The sequence below is a fragment of the Oryctolagus cuniculus genome, chromosome 19 (genome assembly GCF_964237555.1).
Source record: "Oryctolagus cuniculus chromosome 19, mOryCun1.1, whole genome shotgun sequence".
NCBI lineage: Eukaryota > Metazoa > Chordata > Mammalia > Lagomorpha > Leporidae > Oryctolagus > Oryctolagus cuniculus.
The window spans coordinates 59,315,995-59,328,834 of record NC_091450.1 but is presented as its reverse complement, the minus strand read 5'-3'; the positions used below and the strand labels follow the sequence as shown (position 1 = coordinate 59,328,834).

Sequence of the window (12,840 nt, the reverse complement as noted above, 5' to 3'; positions counted from 1 at the left end):
TTGGTGATTTTGTTCATCAGTGTGTGGTGATTTTCATTTAGAGCTCTTTGACTTCTTTGGTTAAATTTTTTCCTAAACTTTTTATTTTTGTGGTTATTGTCCTTGGGATATTTGTTGATTGCTCTGTCAGTGAGTTCATCATTAATGTATAAACACTGCTGCTTACACACTATGTTTATTCATAACCTGAAACTTCACTTAATTGTTTCACCAGTTCTAGCAGTGTTTTTGGTGGATTGTTTTAGTTTTTTTCTGGTACCATATCATGCCATCTGTAAGCTTTTAGAATTTCACTTTCTCTTTTATAACATTGGTGCTGTTTATTTCTTTCTTCTCCTTTCTTTCTCTTGTGAAAATTTACTGTACTGCATTCAGTAAGAATTTTAAAAGGGGATATCCTTGTGTTGTTACATGTTTGACAAAAATGCTTTCACTTTTTGCCCATCCAGCATGGCATTGGCTGTTGAGTTGTGATACATAGCCTTTAAGATTTTGATGCCTATTCCTTTTATACCTACTTTGTGGAATTTTTTTTTATCATGAATAGGATTGGATCTTTCAGGTTATTTCTCTATCTAATGAGATGATAATGTGGCTTTTTAATAAAAACATTTCTTTTTTTCTAATTTTTTTAAATATTTTTTTTATTTTTTGACAGGCAGAGTGGACAGTGAGAGAGAGAGACAGAGAGAAAGGTCTTCCTTTGCCGTTGGTTCACCCTCCAATGGCCGCCGCGGACGGCGCGCTGCGGCCGGCGCACTGCGCTGATCCGATGGCAGGAGCCAGGAGCCAGGTGCTTTTCCTGGTCTCCCATGGGGTGCAGGGCCCAAGCACCTGGGCCATCCTCCACTGCATTCCCTAGCCACAGCAGAGAGCTGGCCTGGAAGAGGGGCAACCGGGACAGAATCCAGCACCCCAACCGGGACTAGAAGCCGGTGTGCCAGCGCCCCTAGGAGGAGGATTATCCTAGTGAGCCGTGGTGCTGACCTATTTCATTTATTTCTAAGAATTAGAGAGAAGGCCGGCAATGTGTTTCACTTGGCTAATCCTCTGCCTGTAATGCCGGCATCCCATATGGGCACCAGGTTCTATTCCCAACTGCTCCTCTTCCAGTCCAGCTCTCTGCTGTGGCCCAGGAGGGCAGTGAAGGATGGCCCAAGTGCTTGGGCACCTGCAGCCGCGTGGGAGAACAGGAGGTGGCAGCTGGCTCCTGGCTTTGGATTGGTGTAGCGCTGGCCATAGTGGCCATTTGGGAGGTGAACCAACAGAAGGAAAACCTTTGTCTCTGTCTCTCCCTCTCACTAACTCTGCCTGTCAAAAAAAATCAATAAAATAAAAAAAAAGAATTAGAAACAGAACAAGTGCAGGTGAACGAGATTGAGAGAGTATGAGAGGGAGAGAGGTCTTCCATTTGCCAGTACACTCCTGGAATGACCGTGATGGCCAAACTGAGCCAATATGAAGTCAGGATCCAGGACCTTCTTCTGGGTCTCCCATGTGGCTGCAGGGGCCCAAGGAATTGGGACATCCTCCACCGCTTCCCCAGGCATGTTAGGAGGGAGCTGGATTGGAAGTGGAGCAGCCAGAACACACACTGGCACCGACATGGAAAGACAGCACTGCATGCCGTGGCTTTAACGTGCTGTAACACAGCACCAGGCCTGCTTGTCTGACTCCGGGCAGCAGCCCCGGCCACCGACTAGGCCAAGGATGCTGGGCAGGTATCCTCCATTCAGTACCCTGACCACGGGCAGTTTGTCAGAGCGCTGCACCAACGGGATTGTCTAGGTGTCAGCCCAGAGCTCTAGAGAGCTCCATACTGCCCTGAGATTCTGGTGGGCTGGATGGGAATCGACGATGTCCTTGGAGCATTTCTGATTGTGATGAGCACAGGGCTGCAGTGCCATTTAGAGCTAAGGCCACTTCCCCTGATTCATCAAGGTAGCTTGGCCTCCTCCACTGACACTGTGTTTCCTGGGAGGAAGGGGGAGGTGTTATTTGGATGGCACTTGCGCATTTAAGCTAACAGGACAGAGATGCCCAGGGGCTGCCTCAAAGGAGATGGGATCCCGTGACTTCCAGCAGCATTCTCCCTCGAAATCCACAGGTTCGGAGTCAGCGGCTCAGCCATGAGGAATCCGAGAAGCGATGTCTGCCTCCCCTCCTCCCTCCCAGAGGATCTGGATGTGAAACTAACCCAGAGTGGATGCTGAAGCTCAGCTGCCAAGTAATCTCCCATTCCCAGAGAGACTGCACAGCTTCCTGCTCAACGCCAGCTGGGTCTTCTTCCTGGAGAGGAGCAACTGGTGAGCAGATGTGGCTGCCCCAGTAGTGGCCATGTCTGGATGCACAAGGGGAAGGGAAGGGAAAGCCCATTCCCTGGGGTTGGGCGGCCCAGGCTGACAGAGATGCGGACATCATTCCCATGGCAGGGAGGGTCATGTGGGTAGCCCCACAGGCATGGGGAGAAATGTAGGGGCCTGGTGGGCTTCAGTAGAGTTGGATAGCATGCAGACAGGGATGGATAGGATGTTGGGGGAATGAGTTCCCCCGGGCACTGCAGAGAATTAGGGGCCAAAGAACATGGTAATAGGGAAAGACTTGGGTATCCAGGAAATGGGAGGGAGACCTGGAGGACAAGTGTGTGCTGTTGAGTCAGAGTACAAAACCCAAGAAGTCTGGATTGGAGAGACGTGTTAATAAAAGTTTGGGTTTGAGATTTCGGGCCTAAGAATGACGGGATGGAGGTATTTAGTGTGGTGTGAGTGGAGGGTTAGATTTCATGGAAGAACCGGGGCATGCAATGTGTTGGGAGCTGAAATCAGGTAATTTCTGTATATTGCCACTCTGTGATATAGACAGGGAAATGGAAGGAGTGTATGGAGGAGGTCAGGTGACTTTCAGTAGAGTTGTAATAGGGAGGAGCTGGTAGGTCTACTAGTAGAACTGGTGGGGTCTCCGAGTATTAGACCTGGGACAGCATCTGGGCAACAACCTTAGGAAAATGAGGGTAAGAAAATGGTGATGGGTGTGGTGTGGTCTTTCTTAGGGACTGTGGTATGGGTGCACGGTTAATTAGGAAACTTTGACAAAGCTCTCTGGAATACCAGGGATGGGAGAGGATTATCTGGGAGAAAACTGGATTGGTGGTGTGCTTAGGAAGACAAGAACCTGATCAAGCCTGGAATGAAATTTGAGGCTTGAGGTCAGCTTATAGAAGTCTGAATTTGGGCAGAGGACTCTGTCTTGGTAAAGGTGTATTTCTTGTCTTTCAAGATGTTTCTGTTATGTGCCAGCATTTGTTCTAGTTATTTAATGTAATGCAGGGGCCAATGTGAGGTACTTTGAAAAGTTTGTGGAAAGAAGCAGTTGTGAGTTTGTTGTCTTTCAAGACATTTTGATGAACTGCACACAGCTTTGTCATGGTGCATGTTTTCCATATCCTTGTAGGCAGCTCTGTGTGAAAGCTTCTGCTTTCATGGAGTTTTTGTTCTGATTGCTGTTTGGGGGCTGGGAATGACTTAGTCCTGCAGGACTTTACCAGGTAGGAGTTCTTGAAATATCTTCCCCTTATGTTGGAATGTGTACTTTGTAGTACTTCCTATTCCTCATGTGTTTTTTTATACCATCTCTGATGTTTCCGTTTGCTTTTATGAGCCATTATACCTTGTCTTATTTCACGCTGTCACATTTATTAGGAATGCAAATTCTTCCTTATGTTTTTCTTTTCAATGCAGTGTTATTTTTGAGTAACACTTATGCAGAATTTATATAGCTTTTATACTCTCACTTTATAGTTTATTTCTACAGAAAGATTTTCAAACTTACATTTTTATAAAAGTCATGTTTTCCTTGTACAGAATTTTGTGAACATGCACATTTTACATTTTTAATTTTCGTGCAATTTGAGTGCTTACCTATTTTATATAAATCTCCATCAAAGATTAATACATCCCAGTAGATGTATTTGTTTTTTAGGTTAACAAAATTCTTCAATATGTTCTATAGAACAATTATGAATCAACATTCCCTTCTTTCTGCTCTCCTTCCAACGCTGTCTCTCCCAGTGTACCTCTTCCTTTCTTTCTCCATTTGTTCCTCCTTTCCTTACTTTCATCCATTTTTGGACAGTTTCTATATTTGCATTTTAGTAAAAAAGCTAAATTCTTTACCGTATAAGAAGTTCAGATACTAAAAAATGGGGGGGGGGCAATGTTTGGCATCCCCTATGGGTGCTTGTTCAAGTCCCATTTAATCCACTTCTTTTTTTTTTCTAAGACGTATTCATTTATTTGAAAGACAGTGTTATAGAGAGGCAGAGAGAGTGAGTGAGAGGTCTTCAATCCACTGGTTCACTCCCTGGAAGGTCCAAATGGCCAGAGGTGCACTGATCCGAAGCCAGGAGCCAGGAGCTTCCTCAGGGTCTTCCAGTGCAGGTGTAGGGGCCCAAGGACTTGGGCCATCTTCCACTGCTTTCCCAGGCCATAGCAGAGAGCTGGATCAGAAGTCGACCAGCTGGGACTTGAAACCGGCACCCATATGGATGCCGGCACTGCAGGAGGCACCCTTACTCGTTATGCCACAGCACCGGTTTATACTCCATTTCTGATCCAACTCCATGCTAATGCACCAAAGCAGGAGAGAGCAGCCCAAGTGCTTGTGACTTTGCACCCATGTGGGAGACCTGGAAATGTGAACCAGCAGATGGAAGATCTCTCCTTCTTTCTCACTCTCTGTATGTAACAATGTCTTTGTAAAAAAAAAAATAGATCTTCTAAAAATAAGGAAAGATTAGAATCCCTCGTTTATAGGGAATATAAGTAACAAGTATAATCAGTTGAATGGAAAATTGACCATTTTATTTATATACCCTAAATTTAAAGTAATCACAGATCATTAAAACTATACTAATGTAACATTCTTTTTTCTTTTTAAAATTTTTTAAAATTTACTTTTACTTACTTAAAAGACAGAATTACTGAAAGAGGTGTAGAGATAGAGGGAGAAGTCTTCACTCTGCTGGTTCATTTCCCAAATTGCCACATGGCTAGATATGAGCCGATCGCAAGTTATGAACCAGGAGCCTCTTCCAGGTCTCCCACGTGGATGCAGGGGCCCAAGGACTTGGGCCATCTTCTACTGCTTTCCCAGTCCATAGCAGAGAGCTAGATCAGAAGAGGAGCAGCGTGAACTAGAACCTGTGCCCATGTGGTGGGATTCCCACCTTTCAAGCCTGGGCTTTAATACACTGCCACACAGCCCCTGCCCCTTCAATTATTTTTAAAATGAATGCAAAGAGATCATATTTCATGAATTGTGGAGGTACAGTTCTAAGAATAAACCCAGAATTTCCTCTCTTCCCCTTTCCTCTTTTCATCTATTTTTCATGATATGATTATAATCCATGTAATATTCAGGGTAACCATAATATTCATAGGTAAAAGGTAGAAAGAATAAAGTTCCACCAGAGAAGTATGATGATCTTTTATTTTAGGACATTAAATTAAAAAAAAGAAACATTAGTTTTCTTGAGAGGTATTGTTACAGAGAGAGGGAGGCGTAGAGTTAGAGGTCTTCCATAAATATGGGTTCATTCCACAAATGGCCACAATGTCTGGAGGTGGGCCAGTGCAAAGCCAGGAACCAAGAGTTTCTTCTGTTTTTCCCGCTATGTTGCAGGGGCCCAAGCCTTTGGGCCATCTTCCATTGCTTTCTCAGGCCATCAGTAAGGAAGAGGATTGGAAGTGGAGCAGCTGGACTTGAACTGGTGCCCATATGGGATGCCGGCACCACAATGGATGCTTAACCTACTATGCCACAGTTCTGGCCCCAGTGTTCTGTTCTTAATCACTGGTTTGTCCAAGTTATCAGATAGTGTTTTCTAGGAGTATATTTGCAGCAATAGTGATACACATTGGCATTTTTTTTGTTTTTGTGTTTTGAATTTTTCAAAAAGTTAACTTCCACATGTAAGGTAATACATGTGGTATTTTTCTTTTTCTGGCTGATTTCTCTAAGATGAAGTCCTCCAGTAACTCCATTTTGATGCACTTGATAAAATTTCATTATTTTTAAGTCCTGAATAACATTTGATCATCAATCTATACCATGCTTTCCTTAGTAATTCATCTGATGATGGAAATCTTTGTTTAATCTTCATAAATAAATCCTTGTTTATTCCTTGTGGCTGCTGTGAACTGTATTGCAATAAACATGGTGGTGGTGGTATCTCTCTCTTTTTTTTAAGACAGGCAGAGTTAGTAAGAGAGAGACAGAGAGAAAGGTCTTCCTTTCTGTTGGTTCACCCTCCAAATGGCTGCTACAGCTGGTGTGCTGCACCAATCCAAAACGAGGAGCCAGGTGCTTCCTCCTGTCTCCCATGCAGGTGCAGGGCCCAAGGACCTGGGCCATCCTCCACTGCCTTCCCAGGCCACAGCAGAGAGCTGGACTGGAAGAGGAGCAACTGGGACAGAATCTGGCACCCCAACTGGGACTAGAACCTGGGGTGCTGGTGCCGCAGGTGGAGGATTAACCAAGTGAGCCGTGGCACTGGCCAATCTCTCTTATTTTTTTGTAAGAGGAGAGAGTTTTATCAGTTCTGTTGTCATACTCTCATGCTCACCTTCTCTGCTCCAAGGAGACCAGTTGCAGAGCTCTAGCCCCAGTGAGTGTTCTATTCGTCCACACTGCCACAAGAACACACAAAGCATCAGTGCAGTTCGCAGTGTGAGCCTGGATCCTGCAGCAATGACTCTCACCAGAGAATCAGGGCAACCTGAGCATGTGGAGCAGCCCAGAATGACTGCTCAGGGACCCGGCCACACCCTGCACCCTTCCATGCAGCCACAGTGTTTTCACAATCCCAGCACACAAGGCTCCCGCAGTCAAAACCGCCCAGACCCCTGTCAGTTCTCCCAGCCAGACTCAGGCGTCTCATCTCAGCTGGTTGCTGGGTACTGTCGCTCCCCCTCTTCGTGGAGGAACGACACAGGACCCTGCGTTGTTCTTTCGTCTGCTCGGCCCTCCCCGGGTTTGCTGCTGGTTCTTCCCGGGTTGGCTGCCGACCCTTCCACCTCCGTGGAAGGGTGGTTCCCCCTGCCACATCCCCCACTTCCGTGGGGGAGCGGCACACCGCCGGCCGGCTCTCTTGGGGGCTGCACAGGTGTTCCCCTTAGATGTTCCTTCTCCTCCTTTATAGTCCTCTTCCGCCAATCCCAACTCTGCTACCCACACGCCGAGTACGCTGCTCTCCTCCAATCAGGAGCAGGTCCCACAGTTTATTGGTTGAACTGGAGGCAGCTGTGTAGAAGCTGTTTCCCTTCTCAGCGCCATATTGTGGGAAAGCAGATGCATAGAATAAGTCTTAATTCCAGTAACTTAGTCTAGTCCGAGTTGCTCCCAGTTGCTCCCGACAGATCCCCCTTTCTTTTTATTTTTGGCGTTGATACGCGCCTGTCTTCGGTGCCCCACGGCACACACTCTGCTCTGCTTGCTAGAGTTGCCCACAGGTGCTTACAAGTCCTATCAATCAGGCAAACCGAATCCGGGTCCTCTCTTCGCCATGTTGTGAGGAGGTTTTTAGGCGCTGATGCGTGCCTGTGTTCGGTGCCCTGCAGCGCATGCTCTGCTCTGCCTGCAGGTGCTTACAAGCCCTATCAGGCAAACCGAATCCAAGCCTTCTCATTGCCATATTGTGGGGAGGCTTATTGGTGTTGATTCGTGCCTATCTTCGGTGACCTGCAGCTCATACTCTGGTCGAGCTGCCTACTGGTGCTTATCGCCTTACTAATCAGGCAGACCGAATCCAAGCCTTCTCATTGCGGTATTGTGGGGAGGCCTTATTGATGTTAATTCGTGCCTGTCTTCGGTGACCTGCAGCGCATAAGCTGCTAGCCGCCCGCAGGTGCTCACCGCCTTCCTAATCAGGCAGACCGAATCCAAGCTCTCTCATTGCTGTGTTGTGGAGAGGCCTTTCTCTATTTCTCTATCTCCGGGCATTCCTATTTCTCCTATTTTACTTATATCTACCAGCATTCCTATTTCTCTCATTTTACTTCTAAACTTCTGTTTCTCTTATCCCTGCGGCGTCCCGGAGCCCGCCCTGAGGCTGCTTCTCGGCGGCTTCCCAGCTGAGCCGCTTCAGCCCGCTTCTCTTATCTGCGCGGCTTCGCGGCTCTGCGCGGCTCGGCTTCGCACGCACACTCCGCGGTCTCGCACTAGCCCAGCATTCCCTATCTACTTGTGCCCCGTGCTCTCTCTGCACACGGCGGCTTCCGCGAGTCACACAGCGTAGCTTACGTCTCCGCCACTAGCATTCAATCTAAGTTCCCCAGGCTAACCTGGTGAATTCAACCCAGCTCACGTTTCCACCCCACGATCTGGCTTCCCGTCCTCTGCTCCTCGGGCTAATCAGATGGATCCCAACCTGGCTTACGTTTCCGCTTCTGGTTTCAACTCTTCGCCCCCCATTCCCGGGCTAACTTGAGAATATCCAAAGTGGCTTTCGTCTCCGCCTCGGCCTGCCCCCCGCGGCTTCAATTTCCCTAACATTTTTCTCTACCCAGTATGTTTCCCCAAGCTTTCCTCCAACGATACTCATTTCTCCTGGCCTCTCCCCACAGTCCGTATCTGAGTCTGTTTGTTCTAGCTTTCACTTTCGCTTTCGACCTTAGAGATTTCTCCCAGCTTCCCCCCGTAGTCCGTATCCGAGTCTATGCCTAGGCTTTCAATAGCTTCTTCCGGCACCTTTTTCGTCCGGCTTTTCCCTAGGCTGTTTGCTAGTCTCTCTCTCCGATATTTTCCCATTTCTTCCCGTTTCTTCCCTCCTAAGTTTCCTATCTGAGTCACGGCCCCACTATGTCGCTCCCCTCTTCGTGGAGGAACGACACTAAACCCTGCCTAGGCTTCATATCCAAGTCACGGCACCATTATGTTGCTCCCCCTCTTCGTGGAGGAACGACACAGGACCCTGCGTTGTTCTTTCGTCTGCTCGGCCCTCCCCAGGTTTGCTGCTGGTTCTTCCCGGGTTGGCTGCCAACCCTTCCACCTCCGTGGAAGGGTGGTTCCCCCTGCCACATCCCCCACTTCCGCGGGGAAGCGGCACACCGCCGGCCGGCTCTCTCGGGGGCTGCACAGGTGTTCCCCTTAGATGTTCCTTCTCCTCCTTTATAGTCCTCTTCCGCCAATCCCAACTCTGCTACCCACACACCGAGTACACTGCTCTCCTCCAATCAGGAGCAGGTCCCACAGTTTATTGGTTGAACTGGAGGCAGCTGTGTAGAAGCTGTTTCCCTTCTCAGCGCCATATTGTGGGAAAGCAGATGCATAGAATAAGTCTTAATTCCAGTAACTTAGTCTAGTCCGAGTTGCTCCCAGTTGCTCCCGACAGGTACATGGACAGAAGCTGGAACAGCTGATAATATGTCCAAAATGGTTCCCGCCATACCTCAGCTAGTTACAGGATACTGATGTAGGGTGGTTCAGGGAGATAGAAACATATGCCCCCCCTTTTTTCTTCTAGGTGGCAGGTACACTATTCCCCACAGGGCTCCGAGCCAAACTCATTCCAGGCTGTTCCCTCAGCTTTATCGCCAGTGGCTCAGGCTACTTCAGTGATCTCAGCTCACTCTCCAAAGCTGGTGTTGATGCTCTCGGCCACTTGGTTACTGAGTTCTGTGTGTCCACACCCTCCTCTACTTTGCGTGGAGTGTCCTCTGAAGTTTCTTCCCTTTCCTAAGATTGCAATCTCAAAATTTTCCCCCTCTTCTTTAAACTATCTTCTAGACTAGAACAATAAGCTCCCTCTCTATTCTACCATCTTGCAGTCTTGCAATCCTGTTGATTTCTTCTCTGATTTTAATTATTTCTCTTCTACTAGGTTTGGGTCTGGTTTGCTGCAGATTTTCTAGATCCTTGAGATGCATTGAAAGCTCATTTATTTGGTGCCTTTCCAGTTTCTTGATGTAGGCGCCTATTGCTATAAACTTGCCTCTTAACACTGCTATTGCTGTATCCCATAAGTTTTGGTATGCTGTGCTTTTATCCTCATTTACTTCCAGAAAATTTTTGATTTCTCTTTTGATTTCTTCTATGACCCATTGTTCATTCAGGAGCATGTTGTTCAATCTCCGTGTGTTTGCATATGCTCTAGGGGTTCCTGAGTTGCTCATTTCCAACTTCATTTCTTTATGGCCTGAGAAGCTTGACCCCAATTTAAGAAGCAGAGAGACTCAGAATGATTTTTAACTGTTCACTTCCACTGAACTGTGATCCACTGGGTGATTCCAACTCTGCCAGAAATGGAAGCTGGGAACTAAATCCAGGTCTCCCATTTGCATGGCAGTGATAGATTTCTGTGAGTCGTCATCTGCTGACTCCCAGGGTCTTCCTTGGCAGAAAGCTGGATTCAAACTGAGGCACTGCATTGTGGGTGTCTCAGTGGGTGTTCCAACTACAAGGTAAAATGCCCACACACAAAAATGTTTTTAACTGTCAAGGCAGGTCACCTCCAGCCTCCAGCAGTTGGACAGTTACCATGGAAGTGTCCTTACCATTTGCTGCATTCAGCAGCTTCTCTCTTCCTGGTAAGCTGGTATTTCTTGTAGTGGCATATATTTCTCATGTTCAGGGACGCTGTTTTCCTTATGACCTCAATTCTTGGGCTAATCTAAGGAGAGAATTGGTGTTTAGTGTGTTGTACTATTTTCTTGTCTGAGAGTCTGAGACCTGAGGTTTATCTTTACTCTGTTGTCTCCTGCAGCAGCCTGGGCTTATTCTACATTCTGAGCTCAAGAGCTGAGGGAATGCATCAGAGACAGCATGTTTGGGGGACAGGAGTTAGCCCAAGCAACACCAGGTGACATTAGAGCAAGTGGCACCCAAAGAGGGTGCAGATAGGGATAAGCCAAGTCATAAACTTCAGGGAACTCTCACATATGCCTGATCCACTATCCAACTCCTCCAGGGGCATCCTGAGTTGAGCAGTAAGGACTGGGAGAGGAACTTATTCCACAGCGACGTGTGTACCTGTCCAGGGAGCTGCTCTGATGGACCCAGAATAGGTTTACAGGGAGTGGATGCACTGCCTCCTGTAGGATGGGGCTGTGAGCCTGAGGCTCTGACCAGACACAGGAGGCTCAGTTCTGGGGCTGTCCTTGCAGGTGATGCCCTCTAAGGAAAGTTGACTTAGAGAGAGCAGGTGGAACTTGAAGAAGGGATGGGTATGTCTGTTCTTACGTTAAATAGTTCTTCCCTAAAGTCAGGTATATCAGGGTAATGGGACCCTTCCTCTGACGTGTTGGTACTACGAATATTCTTCCGGGCTTTGAGTTGAGAAAGACTTTACACACAGTACTTTTTAGCTGTGAGAAGTATTTGGAATTCAGCTATCAATGTGTCCCTGCAGAAACTCAAGCCCATGAATGGTAGATCCCAGGTTGTTTTGCTAACAATGTGATGTTTCTGATAACACTGGAGGATTCTGTCAGCCCAGAGCCTGGCAGGGTAGGACAAGCACATTGGAGGTCATGACAGTAAGATGAAGAGAGGACTCCTCTTGTACAGATATTCTAGAAAATTACCAGCAACATGAAGCAAATCTGTAAGCACATGTGAATGAAAAAACGAAAAGGGGAAAAGCTGTTATCAAATGATCCCTTAAACATACATCAGACAGGCAGTGAATCTGCTGCATGTTTGAATATAATTGTAGAGCAGTGTATTTTTCTGTTTTTATCATAGCTCCCAAAGAGGAGTTCACTATCTTTGCATGGTGCAGTGCAGAGTTCTCCTTCATGAAGGGATCGTGCTGCATCTGTGCTGAGAGCACAGTACACTTGACAGGACCTTAGGGAAGGAGTCTGTCTGTCAGGGTATTGTCATCACTTTGACTCACTGCTGACACACAGAAATGGATGCTGCCAAGATTGCCCAGAAAACTAATGATAATAATAGCTAATTTTTTTGGTTAAAATATTTTGAAAGAACTCAGAAAGTATTCTGGGGAGTGCAACTGCTCAGTAAAATTTTGGAAAGGCTGAGTCATCTCACCTGACCTGCTGAGAGTCAGAAAACAGAATATTCAGGATCCTGGTGCTTCTGGTGCAAGAAGTGAAGGCAGCTCCTGTCAACAGGACTACCATAAGCAATGGGTTAAAATAAGTGAAGTAAAAGGAATTGCTCCAGAAAAAAATGTTACCCATCAGATTTTCTCAGAATATCAAAGATGTTAAAATAATTATCACATAGCAGAGTACTGATAGCAATGCCGCATTGCAATGTTAATCTTGTACAGATATTCTAGAAAATTACCAGCAACATGAAGCAAATCTGTAAGCACATGTGAATGAAAAAACGAAAAGGGGAAAAGCTGTTATCAAATGATCCCTTAAACAAACATCAGACAGGCAGTGAATATGCAACATGTTTGAATATAATTGTAGAGCAGTGTATTTTCCTCTCCTAAGACTCTAGTCTTTACATTGCTCACATCTCAGTTAATAGGCTCGATTCTCTGTACAGAATACTTTATATCAGATGAATGTGTGCGTGTGTGTGTGCATGTACAAGTGCATTCTGAAGAGGAAAGGAGATCAGAAATAATTGAGAACAAAATACTATCTAAATCAGAATGCAAATTTCTTTTTTTTTTTTTTTGACAGGCAGAGTGGACAGTGAGAGAGAGAGACAGAGAGAAAGGTCTTCCTTTGCCGTTGATTCACCCTCCAATGGCCGCCGCGGCCGGCGCACCGCGCTGATCCGATGGCAGGAGCCAGGAGCCAGGTGCTTTTCCTGGTCTCCCATGGGGTGCAGGGCCCAAGCACCTGGGCCATCCTCCACTGC

General features: G+C 46.7%; 1 protein-coding gene across 1 annotated transcript in view; it reads left to right on the top strand.

Annotated features, from left to right (window-relative positions):
* The window catches only part of LOC103346492 (uncharacterized), a 149,414-nt gene that overhangs the window by 39,573 nt on the left and 97,001 nt on the right, over positions 1-12,840 (top strand). The window contains exon 6 of the mRNA XM_070063799.1: positions 2,108-2,306. Within this exon, the coding sequence (XP_069919900.1) occupies positions 2,108-2,306 (199 nt within the window). The remainder of the gene's footprint in view (positions 1-2,107; positions 2,307-12,840) is intronic.